Consider the following 26,674-nt stretch of genomic DNA (forward strand, 5'->3'; position numbering starts at 1 on the left):
ACACTTCTAGCCTCCAGTTCTGCTAGACAATAAAGCTCTGTTGTTAAAGCCACCCAGTCTGTGGTCCTTTGTTAGAGCAGCCCTAAAATACTAATATAGTAGCTTAGTACAATAGCAGAGCACGTGGTGCTAGAAGGCAGTTTAGTCCTGGATCCACCTCTTACTAGCTATGTGACTTTGGTCAAGTCATTTAAAAACTCTTTAGAAATCTCAGCTTCTTCTTCTATCAAATGCAGGTAATCAAGAGTGATATTCAAAATACCTAACGGCCCATAAAGCACTCTGTAGAGGCTGCCAATCCCATAAGTGGCCACAGGGCCTCCAGCACATTAGTTCTTGAAGATCCATCCATCCATCCATTCACTCTTGAAGATTCTTGGTTGGATGGGCACCAAGCACTTACCTGCTGAGGCACCAACACAACTACCAAGCTCTGTCTACCCCTTCAGCATGCGGTCAGCTTAGAACAGGGAGACACGCGGGGATGGGAGCCAAGGTGGGGGAGGCATACAGGGCTTCAGACGTGATGGGGGTTCCCCCTTGGCTGTGCCCACCTGGGTCCCTCTTGGTCTGGGGTGTTCAGTGGGGAGGTATAAAGGTCAGTGGTTTATTTCAGGGGCACAGAGCAGCTGTTATTTACCAACTCATATGGAAGTATTTTACAATTTCGACAACTAATAAGGCCTTCCTGGCTTTTACCTACTGAATATCAGGCCTGGGATAATTACAGATAATTATACAGTTTTGTGAAGATCAGACGAGGTGACACACGTCAAGTATTTAGCAAAGTGCCTGGAATATGGTAATTGCTCAATAAATGCTAGTTTACATTATTACTGAGAAGAATGGTATTTAAATAGAGCTCAAAACACACTTATTAAGCACCTGTTATGGTTTGTTGCATAGTAATAGATAACCAGAATCCTGCTCTTCAGGAACCTCAAGCTTCAGGGCATTGTGAAGCAGCCAGGGCATGGGAATTGGAAGTTCTGGACTCTGGCCACAGCTCTGTCCCTAACAAGCTCTGTGACCTTGGGCACAGTGTTTTATCACTCTGGGCCTCTACTTCTTCTCTTGTATAGTAAGGGGTCCAGCTATCTAAGATTCCTTGTCTTTGTAACACTTTATGGTGCTGTAATCTTTCTTCGATGATGTTAACAGTACCTTCACTACCCTTTTGTACAGAGTCCACCCAAATGTAAAATTAGGCTTAATTTCGTGGAGTCATAGACCTTCAAGGTCATCTGGCCTGATCTGCTCATTGTACAGTTAAGTCACAGAGAGATGAAGATACCCCAGCTCCCAGGGTCACTGCTCCAACCCACTGCTCCCTTTTGAAAGTATTTTTTGTCCAATTAAAACTTTCCTTAACCTTGGAAAGGGGTCACTGCTGCTTCTTTTTCAAATTGATGAGTAAACTCACCAACTCATGCTTTCTGGGTCTTTGTCACCTTTGCTCTTGCCCTCTCCCAGCTTGCCAAATGGACCTGGTTTTTCTTTTTTGTGTTTTTTATTTTTTCAAGTATTTTTTAAACTTTTTTTTTATTATGGTAAAATATATATAATATAAAACTTGTCATTTTAACCATTATAAGCATACCAAATGAACCTGGTTTCATGGTTCACTCCCAGTCCCTGAAGATGCTGACTATATGATGTATCATAGTTGAAGGGTCCAATTCTGGAATACTTCTCCATGTTCTGCAGTGTTCAGCTGCTTGGGGAACTCAGCTACTAGACCAGGAGCCTCGAGGCTGGAGTGGGTCTTAGCCTCGTTGTCACGCCCACTGACTAGCTCAGCATTTAGGACCAGCTCAAGAAATGTTTGTCACGTGAATAAACACCCCTGCATGTTAAAGGAGACCCTCCTCAGGCTCACTTGTGTCGCCTTAAGATTATTTTTCCTGTCTCGTGGGAACAAACAGCGTTAATAAACGGCAATCGTTGTGTCACATGTGGGCATATAAGGGGCATATATGTGCCTCTCTCCCCAGAGGTAAACTGCTCAGTGAAACAGCAGGGGCATGATAAGCTCGCAAATGCCTTGTTGACAGACTCTCCTTAGACATCATGTTTACTTGCCATGTTGTGTTCCTGTTAGAGAACAAAGAGAAATTTGCCCTTTGGTGACTGAATGAGGTCAAAGCATTATAAACAGTGTCACCAAGGGCTGACAGTTTCTACCCCGTGGATGTAATCCGAGCGAGCAGATCACTGCCATCCTTGGAAACATTTGCTCAAATACACCCACAAACCATGGCTGTGGGCTGTAGGCAAACGCCTCTGTCTGCCCCCAGACCAGCTGAGCACGGCAGCTCGGGACCTCACAACTGTTTGGATATTGAAAGGAATCCCTGCTTTGGTGGAAAGCAAGAACCAGTGCCAGTAAACTTTCTCTCTAACGGGAATGAAGGGGCTCTAAAACCATTTGGTCTGGCTTTGTATCTTGGTCTCTTGAATTTCTTGTCTCATTGCAACTGCAAGTTGCAGAGCAAGGTCTGGCTCAGAGAAGCTATTCCTAAGCTGTGAAAAGTTCTCTTGGCTGTCAGGGTCACGGCCAAGCCAGAGAGGCTGCTACCAACTGGGAGAGGCACATCATTAGACAAATGCCATGACCTGGTATGAGGGGGAAAGATAGAAATCAACATCCAGCGTTCCGAAGGACAGCCTAATGGACAATAAATATTTGACCAGCTCCATCCATTTGTATGGAATGCCACCTTTTCACCCTCTCTAGCAAATTGTTTTCTTTCCTTCTTTTTTTTCTTTTTCTTTTTTTAACCCCAGGCCCCTGATTCTTCCACAGTACAGGAGGAAAAACACTTGTGTCACTTCACTAGCGAGATCTGTGCACACAGTTGGTCCTAGATAATGTTAATTCTCTTCTTTGTTTTCCTCCCTTTCATTGAAATAAGCCTGCTCATCTCTACTGGGTAAAAGTTCTTCCCCCGACCCTAAGACAAAAATCAGATAAGAAGACAGTGTAGGTGATACTATTTTAGACAGTCATTAGCCTTTTTTTTTTTTTTTAACTAAGCCTTGCAGAGCGACAGGGTCAGTCCCTCTCTTGGCCTGTAGGAGAGGCCAGTGGCCCCCAAGTCAGACGTTTCTATTTTCAGCTCCCCAAGTCCAGAGAGTGGTAACCTCCACCTGGGTGAAGGCCGAGCTGCTAACCCGCCAGCAGCAGGGCCTGCAGCCGCTCTCTGCATTTCCATTTCCATAAATTTACATCAAATTTGTGCTGAATCATAGCCCCCCATGCAGAAGAAATGAAATACATTATCAATAAGTACAACAAATTTGAATAATCTGAGAGCAGACTCACTTTCTCTGTCTCTTTTCCATTTAACTGCTTCCTTGGGCTACAGCTCACTCCACTGCCCCCATGGGCCAGGGTTGGATTTACCCCCATCCACTGCTGTGTCCAATGTTTTCCACTCTTCTCTTGTGGGTTGTTTTTTTTTTAATACATATATACATTCTTTTTTATATTCTTTTCCATTATGGCTCATCCCAGGACATTGAATATAGTTCCCTGTGCTATACAGCAGGACCTTGTTGTCTATCCATTCTATATGCAATAGTTTGCATCTACTAACCCCAAACTCCAGTCCATCCCTCCGCCACCCCCCTTGGCAACCACAAATCTGTTCTCTGTGTCTGTGAGTCTCTTTCTGCTTGGTAGGTAGGTTCATTTGTGCCATATTTCAGATTCCACATAAAAGTGATATCATATGGTATTTGTCTTTCTCTTTCTGACTGACTTCACTTAGTATGATCATCTCTAATTGATTTCTCTAGTTGATTTCTTGGCCTCTTATCCGGAGCGCAAGCCCTGCATCTACCTCTGTCTCTCCTTTTCTTCCTTTTCTTCTCCAGCTCAGGGCCCTTTCCTCCTGACATCTTCCTCCCCCTTGTCGGGACCCTTCCACAGGTAGAGAAAAAAGCTGCCCGTCTGCCTCCACCGGTCCCCAGCCTCCTGCCCTCAACGCTCCAGTCAATCACGCTCCGCCCCTTCCAGGGATGGCAATTGTGGGTCCACAGGCCATCATCAGCCCCACTCGGTCATTTTGAGCACCTCGGAAGAGATTCAGCGGGGAGTGGAACTTCCTTCCACCCGCTGCTGCCCGGCTGACTGGCAGCTGGCTGGGCTGGGGGCAGGGTGGAGAGGAGCAGCATGCAACTGATTGTTTGCTGCTGGGCTGGGAGGGCTTGGTGGCAGCAAAGAGACGGGCCAGGAGTTCAGGGGGCTAAGAGACAGAGAATGCTCTGAGTCAGGAACCCAGCCAGAATCCCGTCTGTCTGTCTGTCTGGTGTCTGGCTGTGGGCCCTGGTAGGGAAATGATGGATGAGGCCCTTTGCAGAGTATCCCCAGGTAGGGGAAAAGAAAGGAAGAGAAGAGGCTTATCTTTTACAGAATTGAGGCCAGTGGCCCAGAGGACCTCGGGTCTCAGGGCTCTGCAGGAGGCCTGACTGCAGTGCACACTGGGACCTGCAGTTCCCTGCCCTGGGTTAAAGTCACGAACAAAGGAAGCCATTTAGCAACCGGGTCATAGGGACTCCTGGCAGGACGTGTCAAAACGGCCCTCCCTTGACAAGAGAAAGAATTGAGGATCTTGGCTCATATAGACCTAATTAATATATAAATTAAACATACACACACACACACACACACACACACACACACACACACCACTATAAACCACAGTCATTAAGAATCATTTTCTTCCCAGGCTCATCAGACTGGGTTTCCTAATTCAGGCAGGAGAAAAGTGACTGGAGAAATGAATGGCCATAAATATTGCCCCAATTGTACATTTCAGAGAAAAGCTGAGCCAAAAATCTCTACTGGAGATTTGCTCAGTTTCCTTTAATGAGAATGCTGACATTCTGGCTTGGGCGGCCAGAATTTGAACTGAAAATGCTGTCTGGAGAAGTTGTATCAAAAGCTTTAGGGCTTTCCCGTGTGTCTGAGGCTGCTGAAACTTAGCCAAAGTTATCTTGCAAGTCGATAGAGAACCCGTAAGGAGAGGCTATGTTTCTAACAATAACTTCAAGCCATCCTTTCTTTCCCAGTCTCTCCAGAGATTTGTTTTGTTTTGTTTTCATCAGTATCTGCTAGTTCAATTTCTTAGATTAAGCTATTTTGGAGTTTCCATATCTAAAACCCTCCCAAACTTTTGAAAGTTTAAAGCATCACTCAAAAGCACCTAAGCACTTTCCTCTAACTACACGTGCAAATAAATAAATAAATATTGATAGAATTGGCCCTGGGGCTCTGAATATATATATAAGAAAAATTGGGTCCCTAGAGATTTGTCAGAGAGTTAAGGGGATGTGAAAATAGAGGCTGAAAACAATGTTTCAACAGTTAGTGTCAGGGTAGCAAATTTAAGACCAGGGTCCCTGGTTTTAAACTGGTCCCATGCAAATGGACTGTGGGATGGAACATTTAATGTACTGCTTTTATCAGAGGTGAGGACAGTTGATGAGCAGTTTTATTTTTTCCTTTGAAAAATGTAAACCACAATAGTATTAGCTTCGTTTCTGTCAGCCTGGGCTGCTGTTGATGAGGTGTCTAGAGGCCTTCTGGTATAGGTGCCTGAAAGCTTAAACTGCGTTTAATTATTATTATTACTCAATGTCAGGCTACATAAATGAAAAGAGATAAAAAAGAATCGTTCACAGCTACATTGCCGTGGTTTGTGATTTCATCACATCTCACAGGCTAAGCAGGTTCGACCTGGCACTTGGGGCATGAAACCTCTAAGGGAAACCCAGGCAACTGGAGATGCCGTTTCAACTGAGTTGAAAGTTTCTCCACACACTGGGGAGGGTAGAGCCTTGGCGCTCTTTGATTTTCCTCCCCAGTTTTATTTTTAAACACCTTAATAACTGGCTGACTTACTTCAGAGAAGGAAAGCCAGTAGGCGCAAAAAGTCGTCCAGAGAGTTGTCGCAAAGGTACATGATCCCTCTCCTGAAGGTCCCTTGGCTCCCAACAGCTTGCTGATTGTCCTGCGGCCTGAAATACCAGTGAAGGCTCCAAAGCCACAGCAGTACTGAAAGCCTCAGCTAAACATAGTAACTAGAAGGGGCGGGCTGCTTTCCCACCCGAATGCCAGCCGAGAGCAAGGCGCGGACCTCGAGGCAGTGGAAGGCAGATGGACCAAGTTATGCCCACTCTTCCTAAAGTCTATCTCATTGACAGGTTGGAATGAAACCAGATGGTTTGCCAGAGGGCAATATATTGGCAGACAGTACCTTTCTTCTTAGCATGAGACATCGATCAGGCTGTTAGGAACAAGTGTTTGGTGCTGAGTTAACCCTAGACATTCAACTCAGGGGTGACCTTCTTTCCACCCTCTTGGATTACAAAGAATGGATTAGGTGGCCCAGCTGGTCAGAATACCAGAAGCATTAGCTGTATTCTAGCCCCTTCTTTTTCTCTTGTTCCCTAGAGCACTTGTTTGCAAAACTTTAATGGTAAGCCTCGCAAATCCTCTAGGACAGGGACCGTGGTCTGCAATGCTATTGAATGTGTTCAGGATGAGTACAGGATTTGTACACAACAGGCACTGAATAAAAGTGCTACCTACTAGACTGGCTCCTTCCTGTAGCCCCTGGTCTGCCAGAATCTGCTGTAGAATCTTCTTTAGATGAGGACCCAACAGGTCATGATGCCAGGGCTTCCAGAGAGAGTTCAGGCCATCCAGGCTCCTCATTAGTGGTGTCACCTCTTATATCAGTTATCTATTGTTATATAGTAAACCACCCCAAAACTTAGGGGCTTAAAACGACAACAGCTTATTTAGCACGTGCTCTGTAGGTCGGCAAATTGGGCAAGGCTCAGCTGGGTAGTTCTTCTGCTGACCTCAGCTGGACTAATGCAGGCCGCTGGGGGTCAGTGGCCTCACTCACATGTGGCAGTTGGCTGGTTGTTGGCCATGAGTCCTTCATCATCCAGCAAGCTCTTCTGGGCTTGTTTCTATGGTGGTGATCAGAGGTTCCTAAGAGCATAAGCAAGAATAAGCCCTACTGCACAGGTATTTTACAAGCCTCTTTGTGTAGCACACTTGCAAACATCACGTTAGCCAGAGCAAGTCACATGGCTGAGCCTAGAGTCAAAGACAGTGGGTGCGACATGGGAATTATGGACACCATTTTGCAAACAGCCAATAAAACAAGACCAACAATAGAATGCAATATTTCCACCTCCCAGGGGTAATACTTCATTTTCGGGTTTCCAAGAGGCTGGGAAGTGTCTCTGGGAGCTAGGAGTCCTCGTTGAGTCTCTGTTTCTCCACCTTTTCTCATAAATGGAGGTAACATCCATCCTGCAGGATCGATTCAGGATCAACAGGGACTAAAACAAATAGATGTTGGTTGCGATGTGTCCACAACTAAAATGGGTTCACAACTTCTCAACCTATATGCTCATCTCTACAGGCAGCGCTTCTGCAAGTATGGAAAGCTCACTACTGGTAGTGGTTCAGGACAGGATTTTAGGTGGCTGGGGAAAACCACCTTGAATAATATTGACTCATGTGTGAAGATTCCCCTGTCCTCTGTAATTCCCTTTCAGCCCTTCCTCTTAGGAGAAAGTCTCAGTTTGATGCTAATATGTCTTCAACACCTCTCTTGACCCATGTTAAGCATCACACTCAGAGCTTTCGGTCCTATTTAGAATTCATTATCGTTTTATTTTCAATGTTTTTATTTATGACAGCTGATAATTTAAGAAATAGAAATAAACATTAGTAGCTTAAAAAACCATGTTAAATATGTAAGAACATGTGGTTCATTCATCCACAGGTTCAGCAAATATTTGTAGGGCACCTACTGTGTGCCAGGCCCTGTAACCAACATTCATCCGAGAGGGAAGCAACCCTCTGCCCAGGTGGGGCTTACATTCTAATGGTGAGAGCCGTGATAGTGGTCAGGGAATGGCTGGCTTTGGGGATTTACTTCTAGTGGGGGACGCCGAGCCGCCTCCCGCCGGGAGAGCAGTAATCCTGCGGTCAGCAGCTCGGCCGCCACGAGCGCGGGGTCCGGGGGCTTCGTGGCGCTCTCCTAGGCCGGCTCGGCTGCGGCTGCGGCCCGGCACCGACCGCGGCTCCTCCTCCCCTTCCTCCCGCGGAGGCTGACGTTGAGTCAACAGCGCGGGCGGCCGCAGGAGGCGGCGGCGCGGCGGCTCGGAGGCGCCGGGCCCTCTCGGGGCCGCGCCGGGCCCGGGTGGAGGAGGCGACGGCGGCGGAGCGGCGGGAGGAGGAGGGCGCAGAGGAGGAGGGTGGCGTCCATGAGGCCGGCCCGTGCCTGGAGGAGGAGGCCATGAACGGCGACCGGACCGAGAGCGACTGGCAGGGGCTGGTGAGCGAGGTGAGGCCGAGGCGCCGGCCGGGCGGGATGGGCCGGACCGAGCGGTCCCCAGCCCCGAGCCCGCGCCCCCCGGGTGGCCGAGCCGGGCGGGGACTCGCGGGGGACGCGCACCCCGCGGCCTCGGCTGGCTGCTCTCACGCGCCCCTCCAGGTGCGCCGTTCCTCCCGCCCTTTGCGGTCTGCCCGGGCGCCACTTTCTTCCAGGCCAGCTGGTGCCAGCCTTTGGGGAGGGGCCTTCCCTCCGGGCAGGGCTGGGCACTGGATTGGCGAGAGGAGAGCGGGGATCCGGGAGTGGGAGCCAAGCCCCACCTGCCTTCTCGGTTGCCGCTGTTTTGGAGCCAAGCGATTGGACGCCCAGTGCTGAAGCGGAAAGGTGGTGCCAGGGGGAAATCCGGGTTCTGGGGCCACGGCCGGGCCAGGTGGAATCACCTGCAGCGGAGCTTTGTGGGGGAGGGGAGTTCCATAGGGTCCTCCGTAGCCTTCGTTCATTCAGTTATTCAATTAAGTCAACACGTTTACCGTGGGCCTTCTGTGTGTAAGGTGGCGCGCCGTTTATCAAAGGAGTGAAACACTGGTGCAGAAGTCATTCGATTTGTGGAAGCAGAGAATACCGTGCCTTCCCCCCCCCACCCCCGCTCCCCGGCCCAGCGATTTTGTCAGAAACACCCCTGGGGTCGGCTTTTGGACTCCTATGCTATTCCCTCTTCAGCCCACCCTAAGAATGGTTTGGCCTGGGAGGGGCTGCCTGACTTCTCCAGGTGAGAGAGAGTGCTGGTGTCTCCCCCTCACAGGTAAATTGTTCGTCCTGACTTAACCACCATTTGTGATGGCGTTAGCCACTTACCCAGCTGTGCCGACCACGCCCCGGAAATTCTCCATTCTCTCCCTCCTGAGAACCATCCCCGTCCCCCAGGCCAGCTTGGGCCTCCGTTTTCTTACTTCTATACGCACAATGCAGGGTGTAATGGTTTGCTGGCTTCCTTCCCACGTTGGGTGCTGGAAGGGAAACGTTGTACCGTCTTTCTCCTTTCACCATTTCCTGGGCCTCCAGGTCAGTCTGATAACAGTACTTAATGTCCAGTGTATGCAAAGCGTTGTATTTCTGAAGGGGAATGGGGAATGGACTGTCACAGCTTCTCCCCAAGTTCAGTTTGTTCCCTCTTGATCTGTATGTAATAACTGGACAGTATTATGATGTGTTGTCATGCAGCCTGTCCCCATCTCCTCTGTCAGGCTTTATGTTAAGGGACAGATCCTCTGGGGATCTTTTCTCTTGGCTCGTCAAGAATCATACCCAGTGGTCAAGGAGGCTGGAGGTGGTTCTTCATGAAAGTCCAGTGCTGGGCTCTGAAATAGCAGAATGTTCACTACTCCAGCAAATACTTGTCGAATGCCTATTAGGAGTCAGGTACATTGCTCGGTATTTTGGGATACAATGGCCAGGAAGACAGATGACCCCTTCTGCCCTCAAAGAACTCCTGAAGCATATGGTATAGTGTGGAAGGAGAGTCACACCATAAACACTAAGAGAATCCTAAAGGGTGGACTGGGAAGGATGGGAAACCAAAGAAGGAAGTTCTTATTGGCATGGCTGTCCCTGGACCGAGGGTGCCTCTGTCTTGCCCTGACCACACAGTATTGCAGTCTAATGGTCTCCCCACTAGGCTGTGTATTTTATTTGGTTTTGTCCCAGGTGCCCACACGCTGAGCTCCATACACAGCAGGTGCTCAAAAAATGCTTGTAGAATAAGTCAAGATCCGGATATGGGTCTTTCCGTAGTTGTCCTTCCTATCCCAGCTCTGTATCTCCAGAGTAATGCTGTCTTGCCTTCAGACATTCGTTAAAGCTTAGGACGCAGAGGGCACACAGCTCGGGGCTGTGGGATGTGAAAATGAATGCAAGGCGCTTCCCACCTTCATAAGAGCTAACGGCCATTCCCCAAGTCCATCCTTCATATTTAACATTTACACAGCCTCATAGTCACAATGGTATAAGGTAGGAATTATTTCTTATCTTACAGATAAGGAAACTGTGGCCCAAACATGCTAAGGAACTCGCTCAGAGCCTCACATCTGGAGGGGGCAGAAGTTGAACCCTGGTGCCTGACTCCAGAGCTTGGGATCATTAGGCCGCACTTTGTATCTTTTTTTTTTTTTGCGGTACGCGGGCCGCTCACTGTCTTGGCCTCTCCCGTTGCGGAGCACAGGCTCCCGACGCGCAGGCTTAGTGGCCATAGCTCACGGGCCCAGCAGCTCCGCAGCATGTGGGATCCTCCCGGACCGGGGCACGAACCCGTGTCCCCTGCATTGGCAGGCGGACTCTCAACCACTGTGCCACCAGGGAAGCCCCACACTTTGTATCTTAATCACCAGTTCATCTGTGTGTATCTTCCCCTAGACAGCAGATTCTCAAAGGAGGGGTCTATGTCTTATTCATCTTTGAATCCTCAGCAACTGGATCATTGTTGCTCAGAGGACGATTTACAGATCATCAGAGTCATTTTGGGAGCAAAGAGTAAAAAGAGTCACTTGGCATTTGGGGGAAAAAAATACAAGTTTCTGGGTCTCTCCTCAAATCCACAGTAGTGCACTGAATTGTGTTCTTCCCCCCATGGCTACATCTAAGTCCTAACGTCCCAGTAGCTATAATAAGCCCTTATTTGGACACAGGGTCTTTGCAGATATAATCAAGCTAAGGAACTCAAAATGAGATCATCCTGGATTTAGGATGGGCCCTAAATCTAATGATTAGTGTTCTTAAGAGAAAGTAGAGATAGATTTGAGACACAGAGATACAAGGGAGAAGCCTATGGGGAAGCAGAGACACACAGAGGAAGTCCACGTGAAGAGGCGGAAACTGGAGATGGGCAGCGACAGCCAAGGGATGCCAAGGGCTGCCAGCAGCCACCAGAAGCTGGGAGAGGCTTGGAATAGATTCTCCCTCAGAGCCTCCGGAAGGAACCAATCCTGCTGACACCTTGATTTTGGACTTCTGGCCTCCACAACTGTGAGAGAATACATGTCTGTGTTACAAGCCGCCCAGTTTGTAGTGATTTGCTGTGGCAACCACAGGAAACGAATTCCCTTACTTCATGAAAGTGCCTGGGGGTGTAGCCCCAAATCTGCTTTTGTTGCAAAGGGAGCTCACCAGGGGATTCCCCTGCACGCTCAAGTTCAGTTGCCTGGGCTTCCGTGGGCGTGGAGAAATCGTGTTGGCCCTAGGCAAGTAGGATTCAAGGAAGAGAATGGTCCGCGGCTAGTGGCGTTTGAAAGTGACTTTGGAAGCCAGTGGAAGGAACTGGGGAAGGCATCACCACCCATGTGACCTGGGTCAAATGGGCTCCAGTCTGTTTCTACAGAAGTCCCCGGTTCTACCTCCCACCCTGGGCCCACACTCCATGGCCCTTCCTGCCCAGAGCCCTGTGCTCTCTTTCAATCAGTTTGCTTCCTCGGCTTGCCTCTAGGAAGCAGTTTTCATTTAAATGATCCTATAGAGATCAGTTTTATTTTCACATTTTTAGCATAACAAGCTGAAATTACAGCCTTCTCTCAGGTCGTGAAGTAAACACGGCCATGCGTGTAAAAGGGGTGTGGCTTCTGTTCTATTCTGGAAATTAAATGTCTGGGGAGGGGGAAGCATTCTTCTCATCACCACCTGAGGTGATCTTTCAAATCAGGGGGAAATCTTGAAACGCAGTCGTGCAGACAATCCGTAACTTTATTTCTAAGATAAAAATCCTGGTCATCTCTCAGCCTACTGCCCTGTGATAAACCATGACTAATTCGGTTTCACTATTTGAATTTTGGTGAATTAATTAGATAGCAATCGGTCCTGTATTCCGTGAGCATGCTGTATGCAGTGAGTGACTAGGAGGCAGATATAGAAGATGGTTAAGCCTGGGCCTCTGCCCGAAGTAGAGCCGCTGACATTTGGGGAGGGAAGCTGAACAGGCTTGCAGTCTGAGCCTGTGGATAAGGGCGCAGCTTTGGGTCTTGTTTGTTGACTGAGAACTGAGAGTAAGTCTTGGCGGTACTTCTTTCTCGGTGCAAAACCCAACTCAAGCGGCTTCAGCTCAAAGGGAATTTATCAGCTGATATTGTGGGCTGAATTGTGTCCCCGAAAAGATATATTCAAGTCCTAACGTCCTCCCCCCAATACCTGTGAATATGACCCTATTTGGAAACAATCTTGCAGATGTTCTCAAGATGAGGTCATTTGAGTGGGTTCCTAATCCAATGACCAGTGTCCTTATAAGAAGAGGGAAGTTTGGCTGCACAAAGGGAAGACGATGTGAAGACACAGAGGAAGGAAGGCCGGGTGATGACAGAGGCAGAGATTGGAGTTATGCTACCACAAACCAAGGAAAGCCAAAGATTGCTGGCAGCTACCAGAAGCTAGGAGGAGGCAAGGAAGGGTCTTCCCCTAGAGTCTTATTAGGGATCCTGGCCCTATCGACACTTTGATTTTGAGCCTCTGACCTCCAGGACTATCAGAAATTAATTTCTATTGTTTCAAGCCACCCAGCTTACGCAGTTTGTTACAGCAGCCTCCAGCAAACTAACACAGCTGCCGTGACTAATCATTCCAAGATAGGGGTGGTGTGGGGCACAGCTGGATTCAGTGCTCAAACAGATGCTTTCTCTCCATCTTAGGCTCTGCTTGGGGCCTGACTTCAGTCTCAGCCTCCCACCCTCTCAAGCTCAAGTCCAGAGGGGAAGACAGAAACTCTTTTGCAGGAGACCCCATAGAACCCCAGGAATCACTCCCTTTGCACCCACTTAGATCCCCCACCTGCCCTGGAGGAAGTTATTCAGGAGCACGGCGACCTGTCTCAGGCCTGCAGTTGTGCACGGGGCCCTGCCCAGGCCACATGGACTGAGAGTGGGTCAGGGGGGTGGGAACAATTGCCAGAAGAAGGGGAATGGGTGTTGAGAGAATCACCGTGCCATGCAACTCCTCCGAGCCTCATTTTTCTCATCTTTAAACAGGATCGTAAAGCACCTACTCGTAGGTGCTCTAATTTGAGGATCCAGTGAAATCATGCTCGTTCGTGTTTTGCTGTCTTCCTGGCAAGCAGTAAATGTTCAGCAAACATTAGTACAGTGAGGGTGGAGCTCAGGGCACAAACTCAGGTGTTCACAAACCGAAAACTTTATTTTGCTATAACACCTTAATTATGATTACAAACTCCCCTTGTAAGGCGGTGGGGGGGAACGTAATCTGGATTGGAATCACACCTCTGCCTGAACTTGTATTTGAGTTCTAGGGGTGGTAAGCAGTACTCAGCCACTGGCAGGGGTGATGGGGTAGGGGGCACACAACTGGTCTGGGCTAGTTTTGTTTAGCCACACTCTCCTCATTTCAGTCTAGCATCTGGTCATTGGTCACTGTCAGTCACTGTTGTGTCTGCCCTTGTTCCCCTCTTCTGGCCCTTCGGTGTCTGTACCAGACCCATGCTACTTTGGGTGAATGAAGAACAAGGTGATCTACTGCTACTTCACTACTCTGGGCATGGGGGGCTTTGCTCCCTTGCCCAAGGTGGGGGAATTCAGTCGCGTTCTGCTGTCTCTGAATCACTCCTGAGCTGAGGGAAACTTTGAGAAACCATGGTGCAATTTTCCGCATAGACACACCACACTACACGAGGCTGGGTCCGGGGAATTGGGGATTATTTTTTACTTCCTAAGAAAGAAGGGTATATTTTTTAGGGTAAAGTCTAAGCCACTTAACAAAGATACCTACTCCCAAAATATAGTGGTTTCAGTGAGGTAGATATTTAGGTCTCTTTCATGTCATAGTGTGGTTGTCCAGGCTGGGAGAGCAGCCCTGCTCCATGAGTCATTTAAGAACCCAGGTTTCTCCCATCTTGTTTCTCTACTGTTTCTTAGGGGATGGTCCTCAACTGTATAGTTGAAGCTAGGTTGTTGCCGTGTTTTGTCCCAGTCCATGGAAAGGGGAAGGAGAGAAAGGGGAAGTCCAGGGCAAAGGGCTTTTCTTTAATTAGGGATGACTAGAGAGCTATACGTATCACTTCTCGCATCCCATTTGTCTGAGTGTAGTCACATGGCCACATGTAGCTGCAAGGGAGGCTAGGAAATGTCATCTTAAGCTGGGTATGCCCAACTTAAATTTGGGAGGGTTCTATTAAAAAGTTAGAAAGGTATACAGGACAGGAAAAACAAACTTATAAAGGGAAAAAAAGGATAAATTGGACTTTATCAAAATAAAAAATGTCTGCTCTTTGAAATACTCTGTTAAAAAAAAATGAAAAGACAAGCCACAGATGAGAAATTTTGTGCAGAACACATATCTTATATCCAGAATATACAAAGAACTCTCATAACACAATAGTAAGAAAACAATCTAATTTTTAAAATGGGCAAAAGAGTTAAATAGACACTGCACTAAAGAAGAGATTCAGATGGTAAATAAGCACATGAACAGATACGCAGCATCGTCAGCCATAAGGAAAATGTAAGTTAAAGCCACAATAAGATGCCACAACGAATCTGTTAGAACGGAAAAAACAGACACAGAAAGAAAAAATGGGAAAACCAAGTGCTGATAAGGATGCAGAGTGACTGGAAGTCTCCTACGTTGCTAGAGGAATAAAAAATGGTACAACCACTTTTGAAAACAGTTTTACAAGTTCTCATAAAGTCAAACCTACACTAAACCCAACAGCCCAGCAATCCTACTCATAGGTGTTGACCCAAGAGAAATGAAGACACGTGTCCACACAAAATCCTGTATGTGACTGTTTATAGCAGTTTTATTTATAATTGCTGAAAACTGGAAACACAACAGTGTCCACTAACTGGCACGTGGATAAATTGCTACATCCACATCATAGAATCCTGCTTAGCATTAAGATGGAACAGACTACTGATGCATGCAGAAACATGTCAAATGAAAGCAGGCAGAGACTCAAATGCACTGACTGTAAGATTCCACTTATATGAAATTCTTGAGAAGGCACAACGGAAAGGACAGAAAAACCAATCAGTGGTTGCCAGAGCCTGGAGTGAGTGAACAGATTGACTGCAGGGGAACACGAGGGAGCTTTTTAGAGTGATGGACATAGTCTATGCCTTGATTGATGGCTACATGATTGTATAAGTTTGTTAAAATCCATAGACCTGTACACCTCAAAAGGGTGATTTTTTTTCTCTACGTAAATTATACCTCAGTAAACTTAAGTCTTTAAAAAGGGGCGGAATGGATATTGAAGACAGTCATCACTATAGAGAGCTTTACTCTTTACCTCCCTGATTCCCCAACTCATCAGGTTTCCGTCAAAACTAGCCACGGCCGCTACATCTCAGTCCCACTGTCCTTACTCCACTCTCCTGACACCAGGCTGATAAGTGTTCATTCTTAGACATTCAATGATAACCAGGCTCTCTTTCCTTGCACGCTGTCTGCCTTTTCCTCAAATTTGGAGATCTTTTCTAGTCTTTTGGAGAGTCATGGGGGAGGGAGTTATGGGGAGACTCTTCTTTGCTCTGGTATCTTCTGGTGAAGGACAAGGCCTTCAAAACTGAAAAGCCAGTCACTTTGCTACCAGTGTTCCGCTGAGCACTCTCTTCCTTGGAGAAGGCAAAATGTCTGGCTTTTAAAAGGGAGAGAGAGGGGCTTCCCTGGTGGAGCAGTGGTTAAGAATCCACCTGCCAATGCAGGGGACACAGGTTCGAGCCCTGGTCCGGGAAGATCCCACATGCCATGGAGCAACTAAGCCTGTGCACCACAACTACTGAGCCTGTGCTCTAGAGCCCGCGAGCCACAACTGCTGAGTCTGCGTGCCACAACTACTGAAGCCCGTGTGCCTAGAGCCCGTGCTCTGCAACAAGAGAAGCCACTGCAATGAGAAGTCTGCACACCGCAATGAAGGGTAGCCCCCGCTCTCTGCAACTAGAGGAAGCCTGCGCGCAGCAACGAAGGCCCAATGCAGCCAAAAATAAAATAAATAAATTTATTTTAAAAATAAATAAATAAATAAAAAATAAAAGGGAGAGGGATATGTAGAGAGTAACAGGGTAGGAGTTATAGGAATTTGAGGCAAGGTAAATAGAGTACCATTTAATATTTCAAAGCATTATTCACATTCATAATACTAAATGAAAAAAATAGTGCAAAATAATGAACAATATATCTTAGATACATATATAGGCAGTTGGTGAAGCTGAAGAAGTGGGGAAAAGCTTCTTAGAAGAAGTAGAACTGGGTCCCTCCGCTTTGGCTGAAAAGAGCGTGGTGGTGGTGACAGGAAGCAGGCCTGAGCACTGGACTGGTGGTTGGCCTTTGAGGAAATGCTCCAGATAAAGCCTGAAACTAGTGGGTTGAGGTATAGCAGAAATGGCGGTTGGATAGCCAGGGTAGACCAGATGGTGAACAACTTCAAAAGCAAGACAGAAGGGTGTACTCTAATGTAGCTGGTAATAGCCTCTGAAAGTTTTTTTAGCTAGAGTGTAAGTTGATGAAAGTACTTGGGAAAGATTCATTTCCACTGAACTCAGTAATCACCGAGCCTTTGTCATTCACAAGGCACTGTGCCAGGCAGTGGGAATATAAAGACAAATTTGGTAGCTCTCCCAGGAGTCAGGGAAAGTGAAGATGAGCTACCAGTAATCTAGTCTCTTCTCTGTCACCATCAATATTCCCAATTACCTCTATTGCACCTAGGTCATACCACTTATCATATGGTTCTTTGATAAACCCTTGACTTCTCTCTGTCTCCACTGGGCCCAAAAGATCTTGAACTCCTTGAGGGTAGGGACCACATGTTATTAATTTGTGACCTTAACGCTTCACACTGTACCTTGCCCTTTGTAGGTACTCAGTGAGTGTAGAATATGTGAATGCTTGAATATTTGAATAAATGAAGTGATAAGGAGTTATGGCATCAGTGGAGAGAGAGAAAAAGGGATGGCTATGAGACAGATTTTAAAGGAAGACCCATACAGGATTTCATAGCCAATTGGATCGGGAAGATGCAATAGCATGAGTCCAAGATGACCCTCGAAGTGTGGCTGGAGAGTGGTGGTGATGGGTCTGACAGAGGGTTGGGGGTAACTGAGTCTGGTGAGAAGAGGACAAGTTCTGCTTAGAGCTCCGCATTGTTCAGAGTTTCCTAGGAGTGCTTGAACTCTTGCGAGGCAAGCTTAGTGCTTCCTGGGAACATTTTTGATGAGCAGCTATCCTCATAGTGGCAGGCTAATTTTAGAGTAAGTTTATTAAAATTAGCATGTGGGGGAAAGTGAGCACAACTGCTATTTTTAAGTAATGGGATTCATGTTCTCTCCTGTGCAGGGAAATTCGCATATGTGCTTCTAAAATTGACAATTGCTACTCTTATCATGTTAAAAAAATTAATTTAGTGACTTTCACATTGAATAAAATACATTGGCTGAAGATAAGAAGAGGACTTTGGCTAGTGCCTGAATGAAAATGACCAGAGTGAGCAACGTTTCTTACCCACTGCCTGGTTTTCCACCAATAAAACCATAGCGGGGCTTTGGGTGCCTCCTGGCAGAGGACTTTGCTTAGTTGAGAGTCTGCCTCTCTTTCTGGTCCTTCAGGTAAAAGGGCACCGGTGGTAGGGGACACCTGGTCCCCAAGGAACACAAACCTTTGGCAGATTTTTTATTTTGAAGTCTTCTCATCTTCATTTCACTTCTTCTAGGCTACTCTGTTTCCATTACCTTATGGTATTTTTATTGTAATGAACATCTTACATTTGTTCAAAATATCATATCTTCTTCAAGCCAATATACCTTCTATATGACTAGCCTATTAAACTACCTTAAAAAAGATACTTCACCAGGACCTCTTACTCAGAAGCCTTCAGTGGCTCCCCATTACTGGGTATTCAAGGCCTGCCCCAAGCTGGCCTATCTTTCTAGCCTTACGCCTCGTTTTCCCTCATAAATTGGTTGTTCCAGCCAAACTGATCTGTTCCGCATTCTGACTTCTACTTTATTATCCTGACCTCATCTGGGTGGGCCTTCCACTTCTTCCCTGACCACAGCCTTCACCAGTCCTTCAAGATGGAATAGACACCAACATCCTTCATAAAATCATCCATGACCACCCAAGCTTGAAGTGAGCTCTTCCTCCTGTTGCCTTATGTAGTGTAGCTTACAAACCACTCATGTAGAATTTACATGCTCCCTGAGAAAGGAAAGGACCTTCTCTTTGTGTGGATCTTAACTCCTACACAAATTAGTGAGCTCCTAAGGGGAGGGACCATGACCACCTGTGTTGGGGTAGGAGACAGGAGTTCTAGAATGATGAGGCTTCGCGCTATGACTCAAGAGGTGCAGGACCTGAGTGAGGATACTGAGAGAACATCCCCCAAATGACCTAGTTCTGGCCCATTTGCAGGGCCTCGACTTTGATTTCACATTCTCATTTATGGGAAGAGAATCTTGGACGTGCCTGCCCACCTATAGTTTACTAGTGACAGACACACAGGTGGGGGGTCAGTGATGTCAGGATGGATCCATCACTGTGATAGGTTGGTCGGTTGGCGTAAAAGAAGAATGAGGCACAGCCCGGAGGTATTTCAGTGGGACAGGTGGATAGCAAAGAAGAAGGTCAACTATGTTGTGTTGTGTTGTGTTGTGTTGCACACAACTATGTTGTATGCATAGCCTTGTGCTTTGCAAGGAAGTTCATTTGGATTGGGGGATTGAGGAAGGTTCTTGATGACGGTAGCACTTGGGCCAGGAAGGTTAGGCAGGACTTCTGCAAGTGGAAATGTAAAGGAAAGGTGTTCTAGGCAGAAGGAATGGAGATAGCAAAAGTGCATAGATGGCAAAATACAGGGCTTGTTTGGGAAATCCCAGATGTGTTTCTGTGATTGGAGACACACAGTGGGGCATCAGCTGATGATTGTTAGGCTGACCTTGAATGCCCGGTTAGCTGTCTAGAGAGTGCTGGGGTCCTGAGTGGCCTTCATTCTAGAGGCAACTCAAAGGGCATGACTGTACGCTTTGAACAGGGAGAAGCTGCCTGGGGATGAGGGCTGAGCAGGACCCAGGAGGCCCCCTGTACCTGCACCTGTCCCTCTGTGCCCTTGTCCTCCTCCACTCTCAACCCGCCTGAGCCTGCCTTCCACCCCACGTTTACTCCTGAAAATGCTCTTGCCAAGGCCGCCCAAGACCAGCCTCCTACTTGCCACATACGGCAGTCTTTCTTCAGTCCTCTACCTACTTGACACCTGGCTGTGCAGCCTCTGACGCTCCGCTGTTCTCCCCCTACACGCTGGGCTTTGCATCCCTCCACAGGGCTACTGGACGTGTCCCCCAGGCACCTCGCACTCGGCGTGCCCTGAACTGAATTTACCCTCCCTCTGTCTTCAGCCCTTCCCATCTCTCTTCCCTTCTTCTATCCCATAGTGAATGACATCACTGTGGAATCTGCCTTGATTCTTCTTCCCAACTTACCCCACACCCATCTAATCATCTACAAAGACCCATATTTTCTGTTTTGGTACAAGTCCTTAATAAGGGCTCTGTGTCACCTTTCCTACTATGCCACCATGGCCCAGGTTCTCATCCACTCTTCCCAGAATATCTGCATAAAGACCCTCTAAGATCTTCTTTATTCCCTGCAGTTACTTGAGTTGTCATTCCAAGCGCTGAAATGATTTACCACTCCTTTGCCTAAAGCCCCCGATGGCTTTCCAGGGCCCGCAGAGTGAAAGCCATTCCTCAGGTGGCCTCCAAGGGCCTGCTCTCTCCTCATCTTCAGTAACTCCTCTGTACCCCTTATGCTACCGCCTCCCTCACGCTCTATAGAATTCCTGTTACCAGATCATTCCGTACCCTGAGACATCTCTAAGCCTTTGCTTGTGTCCAAAGATGATCTCCTACTCACACTTCACAGCCCAGCTCAGATGTCATAGCCTCCACTTGGGTTTCCTACCTTTTGTGGGTCTCAAGAGATTGGGACGTGGATGGTATATTTCAGTTGGGAAGCCAGCGTGGGGCCTTGTGAGCAGGTATGGCAACTGGGGTTCCTGAGGATGAGGGACCTTCAGAGGGGTGGGAGGTCACCAGTGTCTAGCACAGTGCCTGGCACATGATCCTTGGCAGGCACTCGTGGAAGAAAGGAAGAGAAGGAGGGGAGGAATGAAGAGAAGGAAAGAAGGAAGGAAAAACGGTTCACCTCGTCATTTTCAACATTCTCTTTGAAGCCAGCCCTACTCACCTGCCAGTGTGCCCCACTTCCAACGTCTCCCTGGGCTGACCATGGCTGTGAAGGAGCATGAGTGTCCACATGGCCTGGCAGATGCCTGGTGTCCCGGGCAGCTTCCGGGTGTCCCGGGCAGCTTCCTTTCTCAGGCAGCAGTGGGTTATGTAAGTCATCAAGCCCCACCACTACATAGCTACACGGTCTTGGCCAAATCACCTTACTTGTCCAGACCTCAGTTTCTCTGGACTTTGTACAATGAAGAAAACAATACCTGCCTTGTGTCTCTCATCTAAGATGAGGATAAAGTGAGATGATGTACGTGAAAGTGTGTTTTAAAGTCCCCCACCCTCTACCGCTGAGGGGGTGGTCCTGCCCTTGCCTAGGCTTTAGGAAGAGGCTTCCCAGGGCTTCAGGGATGGTTCATCCGAGGGAGGTGATGTGTCAGCTGCTGCTGTCAACATGATGCCATTGAAAATTCATATTGATGAAGTGCAGATTGACGTACCTGCTTGCTCTGCCGTCTGTAGACCCCACGACCAAGGAGATATTGGAGGTGGCAGCGATGGGACTCCCTTTTATTTAAGCCAGTTCCAATTTGCTTTTTAATTTGCTCCAGACTGGTGAATGCTGTCAGGGTCAATCTGTAACCTTTTCTGCTTTCCCAACAGTCTCCAGCTTTGCCAGACCTTCTAATGTGTTTGCAGACTGCTCGATCAATTCCTGGGCAACTTCCATCCCATGGCCTCTTCTGCGCTCACCTTGTTCACCTTGTGACTTTGCACCCTTCTCACTCTCCCTCAGTCCAGTCTCCTGCTGACCACTTTACCTTCCTCATTTGTTGGGGTTTTGAATAAGCCTCGTATTCAGCCGATTTCGGTGCCCGAGACCCAGCACTTGCTCACAAAGAGCCAGCAGTCAGCTCCCCACCCTGGATTCTTGCAGGTGCCTCCTCATCAGCCTCCCTGCCTCCTGCATCTCTTTCTGCCTTTCCTTCCAGTCCATCCCTGCCTGGTCAAGGGTCTGGAAGCAGGACCGTGATCCTGACCTTCCTCGCTCAAAGCCCTCCACGGCCCTATTGGCTCTGCCTTTGGCTCGGACTCCACTGTCATTTAAGGCCTTTCTTACTTTCATCCAAACCAAACATTCCAGCCTTATTTTGCGTTTCTCCTTTTCACATGTCCCGTATTCCTGGCAAACAGAACCACTTTGGGGGTCTTTGCTGGAAGCCTGTGTTTCCATGTACCTGGCCTTTGCTCAGGCTGTGCCCTCTGCCAGGAACTCTTGTTCTCTCACTTCTCCTCACCCTTCTTTCAAGGTTTCGTCATGACCACCTTGACCCCCAACGGAAAGGTCTCCTGCCTTCTGCAATCCCAAGCGTCTAGACACACCTCTGTGACCAGCGTCTGCCGGGTTGCCTCACATTGGAATTATTTATGTATGTCTTGCCTCCAGCCTGGAGTTACTCAACGCAGGATGGGTACATTCATTTTTTAAATTTCCCACTGTGCCCAGAACAATGTGCTGCATGTAATGAACAAACGTAAAAGAGACGACAACCCCACTGGATTCTCAGCTAATACTTGAATTGAAAAACTGCTGAATTAAAACAAGGACATCTTTTTTTTTTTTTTTTTTTGGTCAGAACAATATTCTTATCTCTTTTTCTCCCCCCAAGTCCCCTTATCTCCATTTGATCTTACAGGCCTTCTGACTCTCAAAATACAGATTGTGATCTTTTAAAGGTAGTTAAGTCAAATCTCCTTTTAATAAGCTCTAAGGGATTTATGAATTTACTAGAAGTCAAGTCCCTCCCACTCTCCCTCCCACCTTCCCTTCTTTTCCTTCCTTTCTTTCAAACTAGAATTTTATTCTATCAGATATATTGCTTGAAAAGAGTCAGGCAGAAGCTGCGGGTGGGAAATCATTTGGTTATAAAGAGCTACTTTCTGTATTGGACTCTGACCTGTACTATAGTGTGTCTGAACAGATGCCAGCCTTTAACTCTGCTCTGGACTAGAATTTAAGTTTGTTCCAAGGTTATTTGCCACCCACGGTTGACTCTCATGCAAAGAAAGTGTGCGATTATTTTTTTTTTTTGGTCCCTATGGCCATCTTCTCATCATGAGCTGTAACAAATAAAAATAATTCCTTACACTTGCCTTCCCTCCACTGATATTTAAGAGAATTAACTATGTCCCAGGCACTTTGCTAAAAGTTGGGGTACAAAATGCAACACGATGTTGTCACCCTCCTCTGTATTCCTTCATCAATGTCTTATAACTACTTTACCAGTTAGCATGAGCAGGGGGTAGGGTCTTTATAGATGAAGAGATGGAAATTCAGAGTGTTTACGAAATATTCAGAAATTCAGAGTCCTTTTTTATGGTCACTCAAAAAGAAGCAAGTGTGTGGAGCTAGGCTTTTAAACTTGAAGGTTAGAAGGTTTTCCCTCTGGGAGCCTTGGGTTCAGACCCTCTATACACTCACGTCAGCTGACCTAGCTCTAAACCTAAAAACCTGAGCTGAAAAAGAGGCTTTTTGGGTCTGGTTCCAGACTCCTGCCATGACTTCAATTTCAGTTGGAAGTTGAGCAAAAGTGGTGTCAGGAGACCTGCAGTCGTAACCACATCCCGAAGGACGGGCAGGACACCACCTCTGTGCTGTGGGTGGAAGGCAGGTGTGCCAGGTGACCCAGCCCTGTCCAAGCACTGGCTCCGTGGAAGTGAGGGGCTCCAGCCTTCCACCCCTGCCTGTTCACCCCCATCACAGAGTGTCCTCATCGCAGCAGCGAGTCCCTGCCCTTGATGGCCTGAATCTGTGAACGAGGAAAGGTTGGGGAAGAAAACTGAGTGGCTGAAGGTATTATTGATGCCTAGAGATGATAAAACCTTGAGTCGTGGTGGATGTAACTTGAAATATCCAAGTAATCTTGAGTTCACTGCACCCCTCCACGCCAGATTTGGAAAATATAGATATGTGCTATGGGGGCTCACCATTTGTCAGGGATCCAGGCACCTTCTGTCTCTCTACTCTATCACTCCATTCCAAGAGTGAGTACTGCCTATGTTTTCTTCTAGAAGTGTTGTGGTTTCAGGTCTTATACTTAAGTCTTTAATCCATTTTGAATTTATTTTGCATATGGTGAGAGGAAGTAGTCCAGTTTGATTCTTTTGCATGTAGTTGTCCAGTTTCCCCAACACCATTTATTGAACAGGCTGTCTTTTCTCCATTGTAAATTCTTGCCTCCTTTATTATAGATTAACTGTCCATGTAAGTGTGGGTTCATTTCTGAGCTGTCTGTTCTGTTCCATTGACCTATGTGTCTGTTTTTGTGCCAGTACCATATAGTTTTGATGATGTAGCTTTGTACTATAGTTTGAAATCACCTTTGTTCTTTCTCAAGATTGTTTTGGCTATTCAGGGTCTTTTGTGTTTCCATACAAATTTTAGAATTGTCTTAGTTCTGTGAAAAATGCCATTAGTATTTTGGTAGGGCTTACATTGAATCTGTAGATTGCTTTGGGTAGTATAGTCATTTTAACAGTGTTAATTCTTCCAATCCATGAACATAGTCTATCTTTCCATCCATTTGTGTTGTCTTCAATTTCTTTCATCAGTGTCTTACAGGTTTCCAAGTACAGGTTTTTTTTTACCTCCTTATTTAGATTTATTCCCAGCTATTTTATTAGTTTTGATGGGATTGCAAATGGGATTGCTTTATTAATTTCCTTCTGAAATTTCCTCAATATCAGTTGTTTGGCATATCAGTATATTATTTAGGATTAATTTTAATGTAATAGAAATAACAGTGGTTTAAATAAGATAGAATTATCTGTATTTCTCACTCACATTGTTGAAGGTCAGAGGGAACAAAAAGTGCCCACTGAATTGAGAAGGCATCTGGAGACCAAAAAAAAAAAAAAAAAAAAAAATGAGGCAAACAGCTCCATACAGTCAATGGATCAGTTTATTATAGGGTAATTTACTCACAGGGTGGGATGAGTTAGGGGACAATGATCTGGAAGCATTCACAGCTGCACCTGCACTGCGTAGGGGCCATGGGGACAGTTTTATAGTTAAAGGGGTATTGGGTTAGGTGCTGGGAAACAGGACGTGCATTTCTAAGTCAAGATTCATGAATGAGTAACTAGTCTCGTGGGCACAAGGAATACGTCAGTGAAGGTTTTCATCATTGTTTGGGGACTAACAGAGCATAGAGGCCACCTGGTCCTAATGATTATTAAACAATATCTATTAACTATCAATACAAAGCCCTTGATGACAAAGAAGTGACTTACTGCACAGTACAGTCCTGGTAGGGTCAGCAAAAGGGCAGGAGAAACTTTAAGGGCCCAAGATTGCCTCAGTTATGCTAACAGCCATACACACACATGTACAATAAATTTGGAGGTAGACAGTTTGGGCTGATATGGCAGCTCACTGTTTGTCAGGGATCCAGGCACCTTCCATTTCTCTGCTCTACTGCTCCATTCCAAGAGTGAGGTTTTCTATCTTGTGGACCATATATTTCAGGATGAGGAAGACATGCAAGAGTGTACCTCTCCCCTTAAGGCAGCAGTCCCCAACGTTTTTTGGCACCAGGGACCGGTTTCGTGGAAGACAGTTTTTCCACGGACAGGGTTGGGGGGAGGATGGGTAGCAGCAGATGAAGCTTCGCTTGCTCGCCCACCACTCACCTCCTGCTCTGCAGTCCGGTTCCTAACAGGTGCGGACCGGTACAGGGGTTGGGGACCCCTCCCTTAAGGAAACTTCCCAGAAGTCCCAAAGGTCACTTCTGCTTCCATCTTACTGACCAGCACTTTATATGTATATAGGGGATCATAGTAGTACCTACCTTGTAGGGTCTCATGGTGAGGACGAATGAGCTAATGTGTGTAAAGTGCCTGGTGCACCGTCACTGATAGAGGAGGGTCTGCCCTCTGTGTTTGACTGACGCTTCCATGGTCATATCTGGGTCTCCAGATCAGGGTCTTCCTCAGCATATCCACTGTCCTCCATATACTTTTAGGTCTCTCTGCCTCTGAAATGTCATCGCCTTTTGGAGCGGTCAGCCCGATCATATATTTAGCAATTAGCAATTTGTTGCTGCTGTCTGTGGTGATGCTGTGATTATCACTGAATTTTCTTTAGTGAAAGAGAAATGCCCAAACTTGGATATTACCTGCATCAGTGATGTCTGTGCATCCTTCTCCAAGGAATATTTTGAGTGTCAGGTCTTAATTCTGTACTAGGAGAAGAGTAATCACTTTATTGTCATTTAAATGCTATCCTGAGGAACGATGATGACAGAGGTAGTGGTGTTGGTGGACCAACTGACTGTCAAGGAAAGCAAGTACAATTATACCCAATACTGCCTTGTGGTCCATTGGTGATTTGTAGCTAGTGAGGATTTTGCCATCTTCCCTGAAAGCCATAATTAACTCAGGTCGCCCACGGGAGCCTTTCACTAACATAATCAACTCATTTGCACAGTTATCAGCCAGAGAAACAGACCTGGACAGAGTCCCCGCCTTAAGAAGCATTTACAATTTAGTCTGGTCTCTGAGATCTCTGGTGATTCGACTCACCAGGATCGCACACCCATCCGTGTTCCAGAATGAAGCTCCACCTCACTTTTTGCTGTGGGGCTGAGTTCTGAGCTGACAGTTCTCGGGGAGGAAAATTTCTCACTCATCAGTACTGCCTGGAGTTGGTGGAAAGGAAGTAAGAACAACAAAGATGAAGTTACTTTGAAGGAGCAAATGAACGGCTTTCAGAAAAATGTGAGCGAGGTGTAGAGAGGGGAGAAAACAGCTCCGAGACACATGCTTCAGCTGGGGACACCTTCATCCTGTAGGCGGAAATTTGGGCCCAAGTGGCCCTTTAGCAATGACTCCACGGTTCTCATCCAGAAAGAACTGCTGGGGGAGCTTAATGAACACGACTGGTTGAAATCTCGGCAGATGGTGGTAAGAGCTCTATTTACTTGGATAATTAAAATGGTGACGGATTTGCATGGCTGATTTCAAGATCTCTAGTTTGCAGATGACTGCCTTCTGGGGCAGACGGGGGGGGGGGGGGGGGGGGGGGGGGGGGGG

The 26,674-nt window shown here is 47.0% G+C and overlaps 1 protein-coding gene across 3 annotated transcripts in view; it reads left to right on the forward strand.

Annotated features, from left to right (window-relative positions):
- The first annotated feature begins 8,158 nt into the window (after window positions 1-8,158).
- The window catches only part of CCDC149 (coiled-coil domain containing 149), a 99,026-nt gene continuing 80,510 nt past the window's right edge, over window positions 8,159-26,674 (forward strand). For 2 of the 3 annotated variants that reach the window (XM_027103233.1, XM_027103234.1), the window contains exon 1: window positions 8,234-8,378. In XM_027103233.1, the coding sequence (XP_026959034.1) occupies window positions 8,331-8,378 (48 nt within the window). In that variant the 5' untranslated portion in view covers window positions 8,234-8,330. Of the gene's footprint in view, window positions 8,379-26,674 lie in introns of all 3 variants that reach the window. The other variant, XM_027103232.1, reaches the window with a different exon arrangement.

This window comes from Aethalodelphis obliquidens, unplaced genomic scaffold (genome assembly GCF_003676395.1).
Source record: "Aethalodelphis obliquidens isolate GAN/ISIS:26980383/991018 unplaced genomic scaffold, ASM367639v1 scaffold6, whole genome shotgun sequence".
In the NCBI taxonomy this organism is placed as follows: domain Eukaryota; kingdom Metazoa; phylum Chordata; class Mammalia; order Artiodactyla; family Delphinidae; genus Aethalodelphis; species Aethalodelphis obliquidens.